This window comes from Nicotiana tabacum, chromosome 7 (genome assembly GCF_000715075.1).
Source record: "Nicotiana tabacum cultivar K326 chromosome 7, ASM71507v2, whole genome shotgun sequence".
Lineage (NCBI taxonomy): Eukaryota > Viridiplantae > Streptophyta > Magnoliopsida > Solanales > Solanaceae > Nicotiana > Nicotiana tabacum.
Window position 1 is genome coordinate 24,127,935 of NC_134086.1, and position 24,612 is coordinate 24,152,546.

Below are 24,612 nucleotides of genomic sequence, written 5' to 3' on the forward strand. Positions count from 1 at the left end.
CATCCTGGCAAGGCAACAATAATATCAAACAAACATCCTGGCAAGGCAACAATGGTGATAATAACATATGAAGCGCAATAAACTACAATGGAGTCATAACAATTATAATACAAGACTCACGGACATGCTTGACACCAACGTATAGATACTCGTCACCATGCCTATACGTCGTACTCTACAATTAACATGTAGCAATTAAGACACAACTCCTAATCCCTCAAGCTAAGGTTAGACCAAACACTTACCTCTCTTTGCAACCAATTCAAAATTCCAACAAGCCTTTGCCTCGCGAATTCGTTTGATGCTTCAAATCTGGTCATAATAATTCAATATACTCAATATAAATCGTACGAATTAATTCCATATGGAAATACTAATTTTCCAACAAAATCCGAAATTTAACTCAAAATTGCTCGTGGGGCCCATGTCTCGAATTCTGACGAAACTTACAAAATTCGATAAATCATTCAACCACGAGTTCACCCATACAAATTTTATCAAATTCCGATAACAACTCGACCTCCAAATCTAAAATTTTTATTTTTGGAAGATTTTGCAAAAATCTTGATTTCTTCCATTTAAATCCGAATTAAACGATGAGAATAACCATGGATTTATGTAATATAAACACTTTCGAGTATAGGATACTTACTTGAGTTGAAATCGTGAAGAACACCTCAAAATCGCCCAAAATCCGAGTTTGAAACTCAAAAAAATGAAAAAAAAACGTGTTGTTCATCCTTTAACTGCCCAGAATTTTCGGGGGCACTATTCATGCGTTTTTACTGTTCACGGGGTATTATTCACTGGGTACTGTTCATTGGCACTGTTCACGGGGTACTATTTCTGCAAATTTTCTGCTATTTTCGCAAGTCCGAAATTACTCCGAGACACCTCCGAAACACTCCCGAGCCCTCGGGGCTCCTAACCAAACACATGCACTAACTCAACAACATCCTACAAACTTAACCGTGCGATCAAATCGCCAAACTAACATCATATACCACGAATTAAGCTTTAAAATCCAAGAATTCTTTCAAATTTCATAAAACATCAAATTTTCCATTTTGAGTCCGAAACACGTCAAACGACGTCCGTTTTCAACCAAACTTTACAGCTTAAACCATATATAAGACCTGTACCGGACACTGGAACCAAAATACGGGCCTGATACCATCACTTTCTAATCAAATTTCATTTCCATTTTCCTTAAATATTTTCAGAAAATAATTTTACTCAAAAATTCATTTATCGGGCCTGAGACCTCGGAATTCGATTCCGGGCATACTCCCAAGTCCCATATTTTCCTACGGACCACCTGGGACTATCAAATCTTGGATCTGGGTTCGTTTGCTCAAAATATTGACCGAAGTCAACTCAGTTGAGTTTTAGAGCTCTAATTCATAATTTAATCCATTTTTCATACAAAAACCTTCCAGAAAATTATACGGACTGCGCACGCAAGTTGAGGAATTATTGATAGCTCTTTTCAAGTTCTTAAAACACTGAGATGATTATTTAGTTTAAAGATGACATTTTGGGTCATCACAGAGATGGGCTCGATCGTGGTTCCCACGTCGACGTTATGATATACTAATAACAAACATGGTAGAATCAATGAATTCCTTTTTACTAAAAGGGAGAGAAATGCCTATTTTAAAAATGTTAGATTTCATCCAAGAAAAGTTGGAAGAGTGGTTTTACGAACGGAGAAAAAAGGCAAATAAAACTTTTCACAGAATATCAATATGGGCAGAAGAAGAGATGACTAAGAAGATGGACTTGGCTTGCAAAATATTTGTGAGTTTATTTATTAACTTCAACTTTTTATATCTGTCGCAGTGATTTACTGCTTACATTTAAAAAACTTCATACTATTTCTTTTTGAAGCAACAATACACTAATATAGTTTATCTTAATTTTTTATTCCTTGTTAGGTGTTCAACCTTGATTCAATATTGTTTAGAATAAATAGTGAAGGAATTGAATTTATTGTGGACTTAAAGAAGAGAACTTGTGACTGCTTGGATTTCCAACTTAATGAATTGCCCTGTCAACATGAAATTGCTGCCATTATAAGAGATATTTGCATAAATCTGACTACTGCTCAAATTGGTATTCAAAGGAAACATGGTTGAAAACATATGAAGGACATGTGAATACCGTGGGAGATCAAAAATCATGGGATATACCACAAAATATACAATCTGAGATCACAAAACCTCCCGATGTAGAGATTTTACAAGGAAGAAGACAAAAGAAGAGGCATATCCCTGCGACTGAATCAGTATCATTGAAGTCTACCAAATGCAGTTGATGTAAACAAGTTGGGCATAATAGAACAACCTGCTTGTCTTCTCCAGCACCTCATCCATATTCCAAGAAACACACTGAAAAATACTCCAACCTTCAATAATCCTTGGTCTGAATTTAGACTTTCATTATTGTATGACATATTTGAAATGTGATTTTTTTCATAGGAATAAAAACAAATAAGCTCTTGGACTATTTTATATACTGCTAAAGTACAAATCACTCATTTTTGTTCCGCAGGCTTACAGGTTTGGTTGCATTTTAAAAAAGTACGCAATGATTTCAGTGAGAAAAAACTTCAGGTTACAGTATGTGAAATACATATCCTTAACAAATGCGCGCGCACACACACACACACACATACGTGTACAACACATAAAAGAAACGCATGTACAAACAAAAGCTTTAGCATCTATTGGCTGAAATTATAGAAAATGAACTTAATAACTTCAGCATATTCTCTAATGGATATGCTGAAGTAAACAAAAAAATATAGCATAAAAACATAAAAAAAGGATTACAAAAACTAAACATAAAAACCAGCTAATTGCATTAACTTCACCAAATACCAACAATAACAAGGATAATGCAACATAAAGCTAAGAAGAAAGAGGATGAGAATTACATTGATACAGAAAGAGATGAGGACAACAAACAAAGTACAAACAATAACTTCAACGCCTCTGGGCTGAAGTTATACAAAATGAACCTAATAACTTCAGCATATTCTCTAATGAATATGCTGAAGTAAACAAAAAAGCATAGCATTAAAACATAAAAAAAGGATTACAAACACTAAGCATCATTACCATCATCCTCATCATCATCATAGTACTCCTCAATTTCTCTAAATATCTCATCATCATCAGTATCGGAGATAACTATAGGGTACTCAGGCAAAAGACCACAAAGTCCAACGAGATCATTCTTCAACTTGTTGAATTCATCACACAGCTGACTTTGTTCAACGATTACTCTGTCCATAAGAGAAAGAAGAGTCTTCAGGTTGTTTTGCATCTTTGAATAGTCATCCCCGATGGGAAACTTAAAACTATCAAACTGCTGCACAACCTTATCAAACGAGGTTGAATAACCTCCACAGCTACGTTCCAGGTTAAGCCTGTTCTGGAATGATTGATTGGCAAAAAACTGTGGTCTGATTCTCTCCCAATCAGCCTTTATTCGATCCCACAAAAGCATAAGATTAGACATCGGTTTGTTATTGTACCACTCACACTTCAAAGTCTCCCACTTCTGCATAATTTCATCCATATTAGGCTTCCTACTTCCGCTTGCACCAGACATTCTTTCTTTAACAAAAGCTAAAACAACTAAGGATGAATATAAATTTAACGAAATATGATGGAAGTCTATGAATGACTATGAAATTTTCAAGTGAAGAGATTGTTAATATAGACAAAGAGTTCACCTAATCAATCTAATATCTATAAATGTAAAGGTAACTTTTCACGTGTTTTTACTGTTTTACGTTTAGAGAAATTGAATGAAACAAGATAAGTTGGTGTAAAACAAGTATGTGGTAAATGCAAAAAGAAATGTAACTTCAGTCCTAATAAGCCTACATTTTTCTATAGTAAAAAATAACTTCAGCCTGAAAAGTAACTTTTTGGATCATTTACTATATGGTCAAACAAATTTAAATGAAAGCTGAAGTAGGTGACAAAAGACAAATAGTAGCTAGTAAATACAAAAAAAAAATGTATCAAGTTAAAAAAAATACCAAAACATGCTGAAGTTTTTGTCATAAGCTTTTTTAAAAATTTCAGCCCAATGTGCTGAAGTTATTTAGTTCATTTATAAAAACTTCAGCACATCATAAGCTGAACTTTTTCGTCATGGATTCAATAGTTTTGTCGTAAAGCTTTTTCAAAAACTTCAGTCCAATGTGCTGAAGTTATTTAGTTCATTTCTAAAAACTTCAGCACTTGATAAGCTGAAGTTTTTGTCCCAGATTCAATAGTTTTTGTCGTAAAGCTTTTTCAAAAACTTCAGCCCAATGTGCTGAAGTTATTTTAGTACATTTGTAAAAACTCAGCACTTTATAAGCTGAAGTTTTTGTCCTGGATTTAATAGTTTTTCTCGTAAAGCTTATTCAAATAAGTTAGTAGAAACTGCTGAAGTTATTTAGTATATTTCTAAAAATTTCAGGTACTCTATAGTTTGGTGGACTCATATAAACTAACAAATTATTACATAGTAAATTAAAGTTTTATATCTCAAATCTTATTAGTTTTCACACATTCAGAAAGATATAGAAAAACATGAACACTGGAAAAGGAAAAAATTGTTGATATATAGCAAGCTAAATTAGGATATATAAAATTATCTAAATCAACATGATGAAGTTATTTAGTGTATTTCTAAAAACTTCAGCACATTATGAGCTAAAATTTTTGTCCTACAGTCGACACTTTTGTTATGACTTTTAACCAAAACTTCAGCTTAAAAAGTAGAAGTTATTTACGTAAAATTCATGAAAAAAGACACAAACATATTTGAATCAATCCAAGTCAACTAAAAAACTAACTAATGTGAATCGAACAAAAATTTAAAAGACATCACATAATTCACACAAAATAATGTATATTCACAAAATTTCAATTTTGTTTTCACTTACATCCTTGAAAAAAAAATTAGTTCTTCGTTTACAAGTTATTCTCTATTCGAAAAATTCACAGATTGTCTTCATATTCTCCATAGTCATGTCCTAGTTGCTCTTCTTGGGTTTCTTAACCACATTCCATGAGTCCAAAGATTTGCAGCCAATTCTCTGTTGAATACCAATGCATGCCTTTTGTTATAGAATTCTAAAATTCTCTTCCAACTAAACTTTACTACTATGATTTTTTTTTAGGAACTCCCGTCTTCTTTCATAACAACTTTACTACTATGATTTCATGCTTACAGATGAGACCTAGACACTAGCAAATCTCAGTGTCAAACTTAAGAGATATGCCCATGCTGAAGAGCTCCTGGCATAATAACTTTGCACCATATACACATCAACCTTCACTATGTCTTCAACTGATTCACAGAAGCGGCAATACGAGCCCCTTACTTTACAACCTTGTACGGACCTCTGAATTACATTTTCCATATTCTTGCACTTCCCACATATGTGCATGAGTGTGAAAAGGTGTTCATGCAAATTCATTGCAGCACCATGAGCTATAAGACAGTCACACTCCATTTCACCAAATTTAATTCCACCAAAGCGTTTTCTGTCAGACACAGGTTGACGAAGTTTACTACTATAATTTTTTAGCAACTCTCATCTTCTTTCATAAGAAAAAAACAAGAAAATATTAGCAAAGACATGTTTATTGGTGTGCAACTGGGAATTCGTGGGAAGCAAAGATAATGAAGGAGAAGTCCAAATTATTTCATATGTGACGGAGAGTGGCCACATCAAAAACTCGAGCTCCAGGAAATTTGCTCTTTTTTCTAAAAGTTAGATTTATCAACTAGTAAAAAGAGTAAATTGTCTTGGAGCTCGAGTTTTTGATCTGGCCACTCTCCTTCACATATGAAGTATTTCGACTTTTTCTTCATTATCTTAGCTTCCCATGAACTCCCTTCTACACCCAATAAGCATGTCTTTGCCAACATTTTCTTGTTTTTCTTTGAATATAAATTTAAAGAAATATGATAGAAGTCTATGGATGACTATGAAATTTTCAAGTGAAGAGATTGTTAATATAGCCAAAGAGTGCACCTAATCAATTTAATATCTATAAATGTAAAAGATATCAATTTAATATCTATAAATGCTGAAAAGATTGTTAACTATTTTTTGTTCAGAGAAATTGAATGTAACAAGATAAGTAAGTGGTAAAATAAGTAAGTGGTAAATGTAATAAAAAATAGTAAAAATACGGTCACAGTTTTTCTATAGTAAAAAAATAATTTCATTTACTATATGGTTAGAGAAATTTAAATGAAAGATGAAGTAGGTGATAAATGACAAAAAGTAGCTAGTAAATGCAAAAAAAAAAGTATCAAGTTAAAAAAATACCAAAACATGCTGAAGTTTTTGTCGTAAACAGCCCAATGTGCTGAAGTGTTTTAGTGTATTTCTAAAAACTTCAGCACTTGATAAGCTGAAGTTTTTGTCCTGGATTCAATAGTTTTGTCGTAAAGCTTTTTCGAAAAACTTCAGCCCAATGTGCTAAAGTTTTTTAGTGTATTTCTCTAAAAATGTTAGCACTTGATAAGCTGAAGTTTTTGTCCTGGATTCAATAGTGTTTTTCGTAGAGCTTTTTCAAAAAACTTTAGCACAAACTCCTGAAGTTTTTTAGTGTATTTCTCTAAACTTTAGCAATGATAAAGCTGAAGTTTTTGTCCTACAATCGACATTTTTGTTATGATTTTTAACCAAAACTTCAGCTTAAAAAGCAGAAGTCATTTACTTCATGCTTAAGTTTTTGTCCTGTATTCAATAGTTTTGTCGTAAAGCTTTTTCAAAAAACTTCAGCCCAATGTGCTGAAGTTTTTTAGTGTATTTCTAAAAACTTCAGCACTTGATAAGCTGAAGTTTTTGTCCTGGATTCACTAGTGTTTTTCGTAGAGCTTTTTCAAAAAACTTCAGCACAAACTGCTGAAGTTGTTTAGTGTATTTCTAAAAACTTCAGCACTTGATAAAGCTGAAGTTTTTGTCCTACGATCGACACTTTTGTTGTGACTTTTAACCAAAACTTCAGCTTAAAAAGTAGAAGTCATTTACTTCATGCTTAAGTTTTTTCAACAAAAATGTACTTAAAATTTATGATAAAAGACACAAACATATTTGTCTGAACAAAAATCAACTAAAAAAATAATTATTGTATATTCACAAAGTCCAAATTTTGTGCACCCAATCCTTTAATCAAAAAATTCACACACAGTCTCTTCAAAATCTCCATAATCATGTCCTTGTTGTTTTTTTGGAGTTTCATAGCAGCTATCTTGTTTTCACTTTCCATGAGCCCAAAGATTGGCAGCCAATTCTCTCATGAATGTCAATGTCTGACTTTGATCGAACTTGAAGACATCTTCTTTCTTCAACCACATATCCATGAACTTAAGAGCAAATACACCACAATCAACACTACAAAAAGAACATGAAAAAGAAATTGAAGAATAGTTAACACAATGGCAAAAAATAATAAACATAAGATGCATGGTAAAACATATGTGAAACACGTACTTGTTATCCTGCAATGGTGTCTCCATCCACTTAATTAGAAATTTTTTCACATGTCTTTTCCCATAAAATTTATTGTGTGCCCCAAATTCCAAGCATTTGAGACAGTGTGGGATCAACCGGACATAATTTCTGATATGTTCAAGCGCACGATCATATGTTACACTACTCATGGAATCATACACATATATAATTTTATCTTTAAAGTCCAGAATTCCAAAAAAGTAGTGTGTAGATCTCTGGCCCGTCCTTGGCTTAAGTCGAAATGGAAAGAATACTTTTCTGGAAGATGCCCATGAGATACCATAGGAAAGGTCGACGCCTTTTACGTAGTTGGCCACCTTTTCATTCGTTGATTCTTCCTCAAACCAACTAAAGTCCGTAAGTGGCTGAATAACCGCTTCTTCTTCTTCTTCAGCATGTTATTTGGATATCCTCTTTCTCTTTGATTTGCTCTTTTTTTATCCTCCATTCTCTTTTCTTTCCTTTTTCTAATTTTCTCCATCTGTTCTTCTGAAGGATGAATACCATCCAGCTTAGTCATACACTGATCAAAAATTAAATTTGTTACTGCACATCTTGATTTTGGATAACCTGGAAGGTGATAGCAATATTTTTTGCGCAAGTAATATATGCTCACATCCATATGCTTCAAATGAACAACAACAAATGATAACATGTGAAATAAAAATTTCAGCACGCATAACTATGAAGTTTAGAAAAAATGCATTACAAAACTACAAACAGCATGACAAAAACTTAAGCATATTCAGTTTGAAGTGTTAGAAAATAATCTAAAAAACTTCAGCATATTTGATTTAAAAGTTTTGAAAAAAACTAGAGAATGCATGTCAAAAACTTCAGCACGGTTAGGCTAAAGCAAATAAGCTAAAAAACTTCAGCAGTTTACTATGAATAAAGCTGAAGTTTTCCAAATTACAGTACAAAAACTTTACTATAAAAAATAAGCTGAAGTTTTTGGAAATACAGTTGAAAACCAATTCAAAAAACAAACTTAATAACTTACTTCATCCGCAAGATCACAGTTAAGATCCATAAGCTCGGTAAAGAATGATTTTGCAATATCAACTCCAGCTAATCTGAATGGATTGGAATCATATTCACTGGCATCCATCTCCAACCACTCTGTAAATCTTTGCATCAATCCACTATCGTGATTAACATAATGGAAGGGACACCTTCATGTATTCTTTCCTATTTTCCAATTTTGTCCCCATTGATTTTGTTTAGGAATAATGTAAGGAGATCTCAACCAAATACTCTCCATACGAATCATTTTTCCTTTTTTATCTGGTTTTCCTTTTGCTTGCTCTTCCTGGTGTTCTGTCACAACTAACTGTTGTTGTTCAGCAGCAAGGAGAAAAACCACAGCCATCATGGTAGATACTTGACCAACTCCCTGTTGTTCATGACGTTCTTGTCTCTCTTCACGAACAACAACAGCAACAGAATTACCTTCTCAATCAGTCCTTTATGTACTACCAAGTGAAAATGAACATAGATTGAAATTGGGGATATCACTGGTGTCACACATAGGAGAACTGGAAATCTTCCTTATCTTAGGATTTGGAAGAAGTTACGATGCATCAGATGAGATCTGCAAAAGCAAGGAAAATATAAACATAAATAAAACTGATACAAAAACACATTAGGCAAAAATATAGCTCGTAATCGAATTGCAGAAAATAACTACCTAGTCTAAGTGTTTGTCTTCTGTTGTGGTTTCCCCAGGTTGCATGCCTTTGTCGATATCAGCAGTTCCAGCTTCATTCAATTATGCACCAACGTCAAGGACCATTAGAGTATTCTCTGGAAGGTTTTTCTCAACACTACCTTCATTCAATTCAGCATCATCAGAGAGTTTTTGAGTATGTCAATTGAAGCACAACTAGTTTCAACTTCCACTGCATATTCATAAATAGGGGGAATAGATCAACTAGTTTTTCTATATATATAACATAGAAAAAATTTATACCTGTACTGAAAATTTCACTACAGGATATTATCAAATAAATCAGTTAAAACTTCAACTCTAATAAGGCTGAAGTTCGCCACTCACAAACAAAAACTTCAGCTCTAGAGCTGAAGTTCAACAGTTACAAAACAAAATCTTCAGCTCTAGAGCTGAAGTTCGACAGTTACAAAACAAAAACTTCATCTCTAGAGCTGAAGTTCGCCAGTTACAAAAACAAAAACTTCAGCTCTAGAGCTGAAGTTCCCCAGTTACAAAACAAAACATTCAGCAAAAAACATGTTGTACTTTTTTACAAAAAACAAAACACAAATTCAAATCCAAAAATAATGTTGAAGATCATAAAAAATATAACAAAAAAACATAAAACATGAAACAAAACTTCAGCTCCTATCTAAGGTATCATTGAACTATTATAAACTTCACACTTTATACCTGTATTGACAATTTCCTGTGTATCACCTCCTACAATTTCATTGCAAATAGCTAGTACTTCTGCAAACCGATCGTCTTTCCCAATAGTGCTAGACACATCACTCGCTTTCAATTCTAAAGTACCAACAGGTGCTTGATATCCGTCGCCAAACAAATTACCTTTTGCAATATCACTTTCCAAAGCACAACTCGGTGCATGTTTTTCAGTACCAACAACTTGATCATCTGCACCTTTCTCAGTTGTTAACTCTGCATCATTTCTATCTTTACTCAGTCTATAAACACTAGATGGTTCCTCTCCACCTTGTTGTTGAACATGTTCATCGCCTTCAACACCCGTTTCCTTACGTGTAGCATTATCATCTGCGACTTTATGCGATGCATCATGAGCAGCATGTTCTTCAGTATAAACAACTTGATTATTTGTACCTTGCTTGCTTCCAACATTCTCAGTTGATAACTGTTCTTCATCATTTCCATCTTTACTCAATCTATCAGCACTGGAACGTTCCTCTTCAACTTGTTCATGAACATGTTGATCGCCTTCAAAAGCTGCTTCCTCATGTGTAGCATTTACATCTACGACTTTATGTGATGCATCATCAACAACATTAATATCCGATAGATGTTCGTAACAGTCATTCATCCTATCATATTCTTGATGGTTACTCAAATCAAAATTGTCATCGTCCATTCCATTTGATTTGTTGACAATCTTAAACAACTGATCAAACTTCTCATCGAAATATTCCTAGAAAAAAAAGTACTAACAATGATTAATCTGAATAACATTAGCATAAATAAAAAGACTTCTCTATAAATTAGCTTACCTTCACTTTTACAAAACCGCATCCACAATAGCAGATCGCTCATCCTTTTGAAACTTATCGAAAACTTCCTTCACGATCGTGCTTCTTTCTTTTTCTGCATACCTTTGAACCTTCATCGTTACCCTCTAGTATAGACACACAACAAAAATTCAGATATAGAAGAAAACTTCAGCTCAAAAATATGTCGTACTTTTAAAAAACAAAACCAAAAAACTTCAGATCAAAACTTACAGAACATATTGTGTCGAGTAATTCATTCTCATCAAACTCAGTTGTAGAACTGTCACGACTCTAACCCCGAACCCGGTCGTGATGGCGCCTCTCATGAAGACAAGGCCATCCAATTAAACCCAATTCACTTTCTAAAACAGTTAAACAAATATAAAAGTAGTCTAATCATGAATTAATGATAATGAGTAGCGGATATACAACCCAACACAGCCCTAATCGGGGTGTCACAAGTCATGAGCATCTACGAGTCATAATACAAGTTTGCTAGATCCAATAACTAGTACAGTGTTCGATAGGAATAGAAATGACAAGATAATGGAGACACGGGGCTGCGGACGCCAATAGCTACCTCGTAATCCCTGAAACCCGCCTGGAACTGGAGGAATCAACACTTAGGAGCGGAACCAGCAATGCCTGAATCTGCACACACGGTGCAGGGAGTAATGTGAGTACTCTGACCCAGTGAGTAAAAAATATAAATAATAACTGAAAGTGAGAAATCACGTAAAACATAAGGCATTCCATACTAAAGTAGTAAAATCACTTAAAACGGTAAAACAGTGAAAATTCAAGTGAAAATCCCTTTCTCAACAAGTAAAACAAGTAATTGACATGTAAGTAAACAAATAGAAATTTGCCCCTAGGGCACAGTATCAACAAATCTGCCCCTCGGGTAATATCTCATAATAGTATCAGACCCTCACTAGGGGTGTACAGACTCTAGGAGGGGCCCCTAATGGCCCAAGCGCAATATCAACCCATCTCGTGGCATCAAATCTAGGCCCTCGACCTCATATCAGTCAAGCCACCTCGTGGCATATATATCTCAGGCCCTCGGCCTCATAAACAATATCAACAAGCCACCTCGTGGCGTACATATCTCAGGCCCTCGGCCTCAATCAGTATCAGTGTTTCCTCACAACTAGGCTCTCAGCCTTACTCTGTCAAAAATACTCACAAGCCCCTCGGGCAATAGTAAAACAGTATTTCTTAGCCCAAAACATCATTTAAAATATCATTTAAGTCTCAAAATTGAGTAAAATTGGCTGAGTAGTAAAATAATGAAAAATAACGGGACTGAGTTCAAGTAATAAGTCAAATAGTGAGGAAATGGTAATAAAAATCCCCGAAGGGTTCAAATAGTTGACACGAAGCCCAAATATGGCAATTAGCCCAAAGCATAATGAAAGCAAACAAGTTTCAGTCAAATACACGGTAAAACCATCAATCGGGACGGACCAAGTCACAATCCCCAATAGTACATGACCCCACGCTCGTCATCAAGTGTGTGCCTTACCTCAATATAGCACTACGATGTGAAAATCCGGGGTTTCAAACCCTCAGAGCATCATTTACAATCATTACTCACCTCGAATCGGCTAAATCTCTAACTTGAGACGCCTTTGCCCCTCGAATCGGCCTTCACGCGCATCGAATTTATCCAAAATCAGAACGAATACGTCACAATATGCTAAAGGAACAAAGCCCAAGCGAAAAAATCAACAAAGGGCACGATTCCGAAATTACCAAAACCCGAGCTCCGGGCCCACGTCTCAGAATCGAGTAAAATTTACATTTTCAGAATCCTCATACCCTCACAAGTTTAACCATACCAAAATTATCCAATTCTAATATTATTTGGTCCTTGAAATCATCATTTTATATTTTTGGAAGATTCCACAAATTTTCTTCCCAAATCACGAATTAAATGATGAATTTAATGATAGATTCATGTACTCTAGCCAAATCAGAGTTAGAATCACTTACCCCGATGAATTTCTTGAAAAACCTTCGAAAAATTGCCAAAATCCGAGCTCTCTAGGTCAAAATATTAAATAAAATCCAAAACCTCGTATTTATAGAGTACCCCACAGATTTCCACCTTTGCGGACCGCACAAAAACGACAGCGGTCCGCACAAAAACGACTGCAGCCGCACAGGTTTTCATTTACAGTGATAGGCTTTAGCATTTTGGCCATATCTTTCCCTACATACGTCGAAATTGAGATATCTTTGTCGTTCTGGAAACTAGACACGAAGGACTACAACTTTTGTTTTTGAATCATCTCAAAATTCCTTGTAGATCAAAAGATATGGGCTTCCGAAGTAGGACCAGTAAAATATTACCCACCGCGGCCGCACTGCATTTTGTGCGGTCCACACAGCACCTACCGCGGACGCACTTCTTTTTGTGCGGTCCGCACAGCACATACCGCGGACACACTTCATTTTGTGTGGACCGCGCGGGTGGGTTTTGAGGCCTGCAACCCTTCTGGACCTGCTACAGCTATGATTTTCGGCCTAAAATATCTCGGAACTCCCGGAACTTCAAACCAATTGTACCAACACATCCCATGACATCGTTCAAACCTGTTCAAAACTTCGGAACGATCACAACAACATCAAATCACCAATTTAACATAGAATTCAAGCCTAAGAACTCCAAGAACTCTTAAATTATGCTTTCGATCAAAAAGTCTATCAAATCTCGTCCGAATGACCTGAAATTTTGCACACACATCCCAAATGACACAACGAAGCTACTGCAACTCTCAGAATTTCATTCCGACCTCTATATCCAAATCTCACCTATCAACCGGAAAATGCCGAAATCTCAATTTCGCCAATTCAAGTCTAAACCTTCCCTGGACTTCCAACATGCATTCCGATCACGCTCCTAAGTTCCAAATCACCTAACGGAGCTAACCAAACCATACAAATTTCAATCCGTGATCAAATACAAAAAAGTCAAATCTTGGTCAAACCTTTCAAATTTTAAACTTTCAACTGAGACCGTTCTTCTACATTCATTCTGATTAACCTGAAACCCAACACCAACGATTTACATAAGTCATAATACACCACACGGGGCAAGTCATGCCCGAGAACTGGTGAGCAAAGTGTAAAAGCTCAAAACGACCGGTCGGGTCATTACATCCTCCCCCACTTAAACATACGTAACGTGCCCAGAGTTGTTCCAAAAGCCAACCAATCGCTGAATAACCTTACCATGCATATACCCCGGGGTGAGACCACATCACCCTATCTCATATAGGTCTGATAACACAATGAAACTACATTTCCACATTCCAACCCAGCCCATAAGCCTTAGAACCACATTCCCACTTCTGAAATCATTCACAAGATCAGAATCTCACATCTATTTTCAGAATAAGCCCGAACAAGCTGTAATCACCCATACTTGCAATCTCAGGTGCAATCACTTGATATACCACATAACTCAAACACTCACAGTGATAACTTTTAATTACAGCAGTTGCACATGACACCCGAATACCAATAGAAAAACTCTTATCAACTAAAGTTTTGCCCCAACACTTTCATATACTGCCAATGATCACTAAAACACACGGTAAGCCATAACCATTTCCCAGATCAACCATTCAAGAAGTCACTTCTCCTTTGGCAAATACCACAGAAAATTTCTAAGCTGAAGCTCAATATTATCCTTCCAATATGCTAGAATCAAAACCGTTCGTATTCATTAATGATCCCAACGATCTTCTTTAATCCAACATACTACTCGGGTGACATGACACATCAGTACAGGCTTAAGACACCACTTGCATAATACGCGCACCAATAAGCAACAGTCCGAACATACCTCCAATCATGAAAATGACTCTGCACCTCAAGCTCACCAGTACCACCACAACACAAGACTGAGGACCCGTCTCACATCGTAGGAACAGAACACACGAATCTAACCCGCAAGGTCATACCTCCACATAACTTTGCTGCGATGTACGATCCTATCCGACACTGCTCTACATGAACCACCTCAAGTCACTATGCTCGAAATCGACAACCACACACTGATGTCTGGAACCAAAGAAAATCATCATACCCACGGTAGAGCAAATAACCTACACCACACAAACTCGAAAGGACATAACCCATACACCATTCACCGAGTAACACCCAATTTCTCTTCCCCCTCAACTTCCACTATGAAACCCCAATAGAACCGCACCCTAGGTGCCTATAACCGACAAATCACAACACCTCTCTCAGTAATACAATTCGGAGTCAACCAAGCCAATTCAAGTTAGAACACACATCCATATTGGCCTGCCAATGAACTCCTCATCAAGGAAATCCTAAGTCTATTCCTTCAACTCCTCTAACTCTGTCGATGCCATACGATACGGTATCTGGCATCATATCAATACCGAAATCAATAACATTGCCCGGCGACATGCCCGGTCACAAGAAACACATCCAAAAAGTCCTTCACCATCGGAACCGAATCAATGGTAGGAGCCTCTGCACTGACATTTATCACGAAAGCCCACATAAGAAAGACAATTCTTCCCAGCCGTCCGCTGGGTCTTCGAAATATAAAACCACTTCAATAGGACATAATTCGTCGAACCTCGCCACTCAATCCATGGCATTTTTGGCATAGCCAACAGCGCTGCCTTAGCGCAATAGTCCAAAATGACACAACACAGAGATAACCAGTCTGAACCCAATATCACATCCAAAATCTAACATACCAAGCAACGAAAGATCCACTCGGGTCACCAAACCCCCAATAATCATTAAAAAGTGTCGATACACATGACTCACAATTATAATATAGCCTAAATGTGAGAACTTCCCTGACTCTAAGTTCATACGGCACATGACTCAACACACATGATCCTAATTCCGCCGTCCGAATGCATATCGCACCTCGAATACCCAATCATTCCACGAAAGATACTCTAAAATTCCCCTTGTGTCACCAAGCAAATTTGAATATCAATGGTCGATCTAACAATAAAGTGACGCAATTCCATCGAAGTACCATCAACTTAATCACATTGCCTTTTCTGAAACATATACCCTCGTCAATCCCATTTAGCAATACCATTTCCTTAATCATCTGGAGATCATCCCCCTAATCATCTGAAATTGCCCGTGCTGCCTAAGAATTTTATAACTTTCCGTTCAAAACTAAACTGTAACCTTACACATGCAAATCTCAATTCTCCACAACATACTGCATATACCATACCATCCTAGGATAACATCAGAACTTCATCTCCCTTCCGAACCACAAAAATCTACGTAATCAACTAGTCAAAAACTTTCCATTGATCTCATCTAGAAGAAATTCACTATGCATCCCATTCTCCTCATGCCCATAGAAAATATACATCTCCAATCGAGGTAGAAACCATCAAGAACTCTCCGAGTTCCCCTTGCACAAACCAGACCTGCCAAGACTGAATCCTTCTAATTCGGCCAGGCTACGCAAGCCATCAAAACCTAAGATCATTGCCGCGAAATACCTGTAGGAACTCATTACCCCATACACACCCAAGGAACTAATCATATCCTTACCGTACCAATCCGGCCTACTACCCAGCTATCCCATCTATCCGAGTTTCCTTCTGATTTACCTTCAACTTGATATCCCCTCTTGCTATAGCACCATAATTCTTCAACCCAGACTTACCACATGAGACCCAAGCATAAAACTACACTGTCTAAGGATCATAAGCCATTGAGTACTCTCTTAAATGTTTCCAAAAGCACCACATTCAAAATACCTACCGCGAAGGGACTTCCTGCGAATCTGGAACCATTAACTTCCTAATACTGATATATAGAATCCCATAGTTAATGTAGAAAGTACCATAAGTCTTGACATCTTCCAAATGAAAACTCAGTTCTTAACCATATATATGACTTTAAAATACCCCATTGTTACATGTAGAATCTTGAACATATTGGAACCATTCTCGAGAGTCATTCACTCTATTCAAAATGCAATTAACCTGATCAAGCGAACCAAACAACCCGTGCCTCGTTGGCACTCTGACATCGTAGAATGTGACATCATTCAATTACAACCAAGCAATTTACTACTCTATGCACTGAGCATCCTTTACCAATAACAACTCAAGACATTTTGTGATTCTCACACGCCTGTGAAGCATCTTATAACCTTTGTTAAAAAAATTCCTTTACTCGAGCCATCCTCGATCTCAATTTCTGCAAGCCATAATTGATTCACCAACATGCCTCAAACTGGAATCAACATAGCACATAATCGTGCAATCAACTAATCAACAGCAGACTCCCCCACTTGGCTCGAAGCCATAGATCATCACATATTAAATAACTCATAACGCATATACTCTCTTGCTGCCATAATACTATAGTGAGATTAAACCCAAACCCTTTTGTAAGCTTGTGAAAACACAGACCATCTAATACTTTAAATCTTCAGCAAATCTCGCATTCACTCTCGCAACAATTAAACCCACTCTCTTAAGCGATCCAATTTAAATTTGCAACATATATCTTTCACTTGCCAATGAGATCTCCTAACAGACCCATAAGGATCTATCAACCTCAGAACACTTCGCAGGAGATAACCCGCCTACCTTGTCTTCAACTAACATTTCTGTATACCTTCCACCGTCACAAATATTACGCAGTCACTTAGCCTTCCTGAGTATGAACTCATATCGCAACATGAAAATTACTTTACTCCCAACTAAGACATATGAAAAGACTCTTCGCACACCCATAACTCGGGGCTATACCTTAAATCAAGATGAAAATCAAGCATCTAATAGTTCTTCTATCCTCCAGCAGACCCTCCTAGTTTCTTCCAATTCATAAGAATACATCTCGCAGTCACAACATACTCATCACATAGCCATGCAACGTCACTTCCACTAATAGGGACACCATCGAACATATCAGTTCGAAGACACTTGCTCACACAATCAGCACCTCGGTGCTCAAGCTATAGGCAAAAATCTGGCCTCAAGTCCTCCAGACTGGCCCAATATCAACTCACAGAGATCACATCTCGCCCCTCGATCGGGGAATCACAAGCCATAGATGAACATCTGATACTAAGCATTCATGTGCGCACACGAACGCGTGGAAGGAATTCAAAGAGTTACATTTCAAGCTGAATCAAAGGACGCGCGATAAGAATTCAAGAATGTGAAGTTTTCCTAAAGGTTTTGCAGCCTCTCGTGGATAAATACAGACGTCTATGTACCGATCCACGAGACTCTACTAAACCTGCTCATGACTCGTGAGACCTATGTAACCTAGGCTATGATATTAAAATTGTCACGACCCTAACCTCGAACCCGGTCGTGATGACGCCTCTCATGAAGACAAGGCCAGCCAATTAAACCCAATTCACTTTTTAAAACAGTTAAACAAATATAAAAGCAGTCTAATCATGAATTAATGATAATGAGTAGCGGATATACAACCCAACACAGCCCTAACCGGGGTGTCACAAGTCATGAGCATCTATGAGTCATAATATAAGTCTGCTAGATCTAATAACTAGCACAGTGTTCGATAGGAAATGAAATGACAAGATAATGGAGATACGGGGCTGCGAACGTCAACAGCTACCTCATATTCCTTGAAAGCCGCCTGGAACTGGAGGAATCAGCACTCAGGAGTAGGGGTGGGCAAAAAATCCGAAAAACCAAATTCCTAACTGAACCAAATTAATTTGGTATTTCGGTTTCAGTTTTTTCAGTTTTTCGATCTAATTCGGTAATGAATTTTCGGTATTTCGGTTCGGTTTTCGGTTTTATAATTTTACAAATTTGGTAAACTGAAATACCGAAAATATCTAAGCGACTAAGCCCAATTACCTATTTTATAGGCCCATGCGGCCAGGCCAGGCCCCATCCCCAGCGTCCCACTCCCACCCAGGCCCAGCTCCCCCAACTCCCAACCCAAGCCCAAGCCCAATCAATACCCAAGACCCAAGTCGAGAATCAAATTAGGCATTTCATTAAGGCTTGCTTACTGCTTCAGAGTCTTCACTCTTCAGTGCTTAGCCATTTCATCGAGAAGAAGGAGACGAGAATCGACTGCGAGTCTAGGATATCACTTATCAGTCTGCAATTCTAGATGAGAATCGACTGCTTAGGATATCAGTCTACGTCTCTACGAGTTACGACTAGTCGACATTCGAGCTCGAGTCTCATCTCATCTTCACCAGTTAACTTCACTACTTTTGTAAGTTTTGTAAGTCTCATCTCATTCTCGTGATCTCATCCCAGTACTCGACTACTCTCTGAGGTTTTGTTTGAGTTTTTACATTTTTAAGTTTTGAACTTTTTGAGTTCAGAGTTCAAACGCATAAATTTTTTAATTTCTGATTTTCTGCATCAAACTAGTTTAGGGTTATAGGAGGCGATTTCCAGCTCGATTCGATTCCTCACTCCTCAATTTCAGAGGTTTGTTGTTTCGCTTTCTTTTGGTTGTACTACTGATTGAATGAACTGTTATTCCGAGCTTTTCCCTTTAGTAGGAAAATATCATCTGTATTCTGTATCACGTTCATGGCTTCATGCTGTTTAATTCATTTGCTTGTATAATAACAGTTGTGAGTACACGACTATGTGTTAGGCTTACCATATGATTACTTTGTTTATGTCGGATTTTTAGATCTTTACCATATGAGCAGAGCAACTAACAATAGCAGAATGCTCTCTTTGGTTGAACACTCTATTCTTTTAGTCGCCCCGGTTGAAATTTGCCTAACAACAGACACTTGGACTCTATTCTTTTGGTTGAAATCATATTTCAGGACATGATTTATATGCTGTAAACCTGCCTTTTTTTATTATCGTTATGTGCTTATAAAATTGAATGTGGAAAAACACACCTCAATATGGACATCAATGGCTTAGGATTGGATGCATTGTTGCTGATTGATGTTCTTACACATTGGCTTCAAGAAAAACAAATGCTACAAATTTCATTTGACAAATCATAGTGTTGTTGTTGTTGTTTCAGGCCATTGAATGATGATGAGCAAAGGATAAATGTTCCAAAGGCCATAACATGTAATGAAAGTAAAAGAGAAGTTTCTGTTTTACAAAATGTAGCTAACAAGCAAGTAGACAAAGTATTCACTTTTGACAAGGTATAATTCTTTGTTTTATAGTAGCATTTTGTTCATTAAATGGATGGATAGCATGTTAAGAATGTTAGCATTAGGATATGTCTTAAAGATATGCTATTTACCAGGTTTTTGGCCCAAAAGCACAACAGAGATCGATATATGATCAAGCCATTTCGCCCATTATTAAGGAAGTTCTTGACGGATTTAATTGCACTGTATTTGCATATGGGCAAACTGGTACAGGTAAAACATACACAATGGAAGGAGGAATGAGGAATAAGGTATTAACTGGTTCACACTATACACCATATCATCGTTCACATTGATCTACTCTTGTCCATAAGACTTGTTCTTTCCTTATGTTATAGGCTGGTGAATTACCAGCTGAAGCAGGTATTATTCCAAGGGCAATTCGCCAAATTTTTGATACGCTTGAAGGTCAAAATACAGATTATAGCATGAAAGTGACTTTTTTTGAACTATACAACGAAGAAATCACTGACTTGATAGCTTTAGAAGAGCCCTCAAAGTCTTCAGAAGAGAGACAAAAGAAGCCTTTATCTCTCATGGAGGATGGAAAAGGTTGTGTTGTAGTGAGGGGTCTTGAGGAAGAAGCTGTGTACAGTGCAAACGACATTTATAACCTCCTAGAGCGAGGAGCAGCCAGGAGGCGCACAGCAGACACTCTACTGAACAAACGCAGCAGGTAGGACCTGTTAGCTTTAATCGATTTAAAAAGTAAATGTTAAGCGACAAGTTAATGATACTCTTCTTCTGCAGTCGTTCTCACTCTGTTTTTAGCGACAAGTTAACTATATATGTTTGAATTCAGGCTCGTGCAAGAGAAGCGGGGGAAATCAATAAGAGTTTGCTTACTCTTGGTCGTGTTATAACAGCTTTGGTTGAACACTCTATTCACATAGCTTAGGTTCAAGTGCAATCATGCCTCGTGCTACTGCTCAACGCCCCGTGAGGCCGTGCTACTGCTCAAGACTGTTTGTTGAGGGATGCCCTCTCTGTTTTTTGTTGCACTATGTTTAACTGTTTAAGTGTTAAGACTGTGCAGACTTGCAGTTGGCCAGTTGCAGTGTTGCACTGTGTTTAAGTGTTAATACTTAAGGGTTAAGACTGTTTTTGTTGGACTGTGTTTAACTTGTTTAACTGTGTTTAAGTTGTTGGACTTGTTGGACTGTGTTAAGTGTTTAACTGTGTTTAAGACTTTAAGTTGTTTAATATAGTTGTGTAATCAGTAATGTGCATTGTGCAGTTGGCCAGCTTTTGCCAACTACAGTATACGCCAAAATTTGCAAGTTTGTATGACATACAATATTGACATTGAGTTCAGTATACTGGCGTGCAAGGTTGCCTTTGCAAGTTGCAACTGCAGATGTTATTCTTGTTTCAGGCTTTCAGCCATGTGCACATTGTGGTTGTGCAGTTGTGCACTGTTAGTGTTAATATGTTATAGTGTTATATATCGAAAAACATATTCTTTTAGAGTGAAAATTTCAATTGTCCATGTGCACTGTTAGCACTTAGCATTGATTATTCATTGATTGTTAAACTGAAACCGTACCGAACCAAAATAAGAAATACCGAACCATACCGAAATAATTTGGTACGGTATTTGGTATACATAATCGATAAACCGAATACCGAAATACCGAACCAAAATTCTTAAATACCAAACCGAAATACCGAACGCCCACCCCTACTCAGGAGCGGAACCAGCAATGCCTGAATCTTCACACACAGTGCAAGGAGTAATATGAGTACTCCGACCCAGTAAGTAACAAATATAAATAGTGACTAAAAGTGAGAAATCATGTAAAACATAAGGCATTCCATACTGAAGCAGTAAAATCACTTAAAATAGTAAAACAGTGAAAATTCAAGTGAAAATCCCTTTCTCAACAAGCAAAACAAGTAATTGACATGTAAGTAAACAAATAGAAATTTGCCCTTGGGGCGTAGTATCAACTAATCCACCCCTCGGGCAACATTTCAGAATAGTACTAGCCCCTCGATCTCAAATCTCAAAATAATACTAGCTCCTCGGGATAAATCTCACATCACAATGGGTACCCGCACTCACTTGGGTGTACAGACTCCGGGAGGGGCCCCTTACGGCCCAAGTGCAATATCAAGCCATCTTGTGGCATCAAATCTAGGCACTCGACCTCATATCAGTCAAGTCACCTCGTGGCATATATATCTCAGGCCCTCGGCCTCATAAACAATATCAACAAGCCACCTCATGGCGTACATATCTCAGGCCCTCGGACTCAATCAGTATCAGTGTTTCCTCACAACTAGGCTCTCGTCCTTACTCAGTCAAAAATACTCACAAGCCCTAGAGCAATAGTAAAATAGTATTTCTCATCCCAAAACATCATTTAAAATATCATTTAAGTTTCAAAATTGAGTAAAATTGGCTGAGTAGTAAAATAGTGGAAAATAACGGGACTAAGTTCAAGTAATAAATCAAACAGTGAGGAAATTGTAATGAAAATCCCCGAAGGGTTCAAATAGTTGACACGAAGCCCAAATATGGCAATCAGCCCAAAGCATGATGAAAGCAAACAAGTTTCAGTCAAATACGCGGTAAAATCATCAATCGGGACGGACCAAGTCACAATCCCTAATAGTGCACGACCTCACGCTCGTCATCAAGCATGTGCCTTACCTTAATATAGCACTACGATGTGCAAATTCGGGATTTCAAACCCTCAGAGCATCATTCACAATCATTACTCACCTCGAACCGGCTAAATCTCTAACTCGCGACGCCTTTGCCCCTCGAATCAGCCTCCACACCCGTCGAATCTATCTAAAATTAGAATGAATACGTCACAATATGCTAAGAGAACAAAGCCCAAGCGAAAATAATCATCAAAGGGCACAATTCCCGAAATTACCAAAACCCGAGTCTTGGGCCCATATCTTGGAATCGGGTAAAATTTACATTTTCAGAATCCTCATACCCTCACGAGTCTAACCATACCAAAATTATCCAATTCCAATACCATTTGGTCCTTCAAATCATCATTTTATATTTTTGAAAATTCCACAAATTTTCTTCCCAAATTTCATCCCAAATCACGAATTAAATGATGAATTTAAGGATAGATTCATGTACTCTAGCCAAATCAGAGTTAGAATCACTTACCCCGATGAATTTCTTGAAAAATCTTCAAAAAATCGCCAAAATCCGAGCTCTCTAGGTCAAAATATTAAATAAAACCCAAAACCTCGTATTTATAGAGTACCCCACAGATTTCCTCCTCTGGGGACCGCACAAAAAGGACCGCGGTCCGCACAAAAACGACTGCGACCGCACAGGTTTTCATTTACAGTGACAGACTTTAGTATTTTGGCCATAGCTTTTACTACATATGTCCAAATTGCGATATCTTTATCTTTATGGAAACTATACATGAAGGGCTACAACTTTCGTTTTTGAATCATCTCAAACTTCCTTGTAAATCAAAAGATATGAGCTTCCAAAGTAGGACCAGTGAAATATTCCCCACCGCAGTCGCACTGCATTTTGTGCGGTCAGTACAGCACCTACCGTGGACGCACTTCTTTTTGTGCGGTCCGCACAGCACATACTGCAGACGCACTTCATTTTGTGCGGACCGCGCGGGTGGGTTCTGAGGCCTGCAACCCTTCAGCCTAAAACATCCCGGAACCTACCCGGAACTCCCGGAACTTCAAACCAATTATACCAACACATCCCATGATATCGTTCAAACTTGTTCAAAACTTTGGAATGCTCACAACAACATCAAATCACCAATTTAATATAGGATTCAAGCCTAAGAACTCCAAGAACTCTTAAATTATGCTTTCGATCAAAAAGTCTATCAAATCTCGTCCGAATGACCTGAAATTTTGCACACACATCCCAAATGACAAAACTAAGCTACTGCAACTCTCGGAATTTCATTCCGACCTCTATATCAAAATCTCACCTATCAACCGGAAAACGCCAAAATCTCAATTTCGTCAATTCAAGCCTAAACCTTCCCCGGACTTCCAACATGTATTCCGATCATGCTCCTAAGTCCCAAATATCCTAACGGAGCTAACCAAACCATAAAAATTCCAATCCAAGATCAAATACAAACAAGTCAAATCTTGGTCAAACCTTTCAAATTTTAAACTTTCAACTAAGACTGGTCTTCTAAATTCATTCTGATTAACCTGAAACCTAACACCAACAATTTACCTAAGTAATAATACACCACATGTGGCAAGTCATGCCCGAGAACTGGCGAGCAAAGTGCAAAATCTCAAAACGACCGGTCGGGTCATTATAAGAACGGTTAGAACGACTCTGTGTACGAGATGATTCGCCAATAAAAGGAGTTCAATTCGCTTCTTTTGATCGACTTCGACTACGTGGTGATTAGACAATAATAGGAGTTTGATTCGCTTCTTTTGATCGACTCAGACTACGTGGTGATTCACCCGTTGAAGGAACCGCATTAAGTACCTTTGAACGAATCCGGCTGCATGGTAATTGTAATTCCTCTTCTGTAGGAATTATATCCAATACCCTAAAGTTGCAATAATTTTGTTTAATACAAAAAAGTATATTATGAGGGGTAAAAAACTATTACGTCAACATATAAACACAAAGACAAAAAAAAGTAACTTACTTCATGACTACTGAAGAAATCAAAAA

The 24,612-nt window shown here is 37.3% G+C and overlaps 1 protein-coding gene across 1 annotated transcript; it reads left to right on the forward strand.

The window, feature by feature from the left end:
• The first annotated feature begins 19,685 nt into the window (after positions 1-19,685).
• On the forward strand, positions 19,686-21,387 carry LOC107829779 (kinesin-like protein KIN-5B). The gene is made up of 7 exons (XM_075218317.1): positions 19,686-19,717; positions 19,811-19,940; positions 20,045-20,200; positions 20,288-20,625; positions 20,700-20,726; positions 21,187-21,280; positions 21,325-21,387. The coding sequence occupies exons 1-7, from the start codon at positions 19,686-19,688 to the stop codon at positions 21,385-21,387; spliced, it is 840 nt and encodes a 279-aa protein (XP_075074418.1).
• The last annotated feature ends 3,225 nt before the right edge of the window (positions 21,388-24,612 follow it).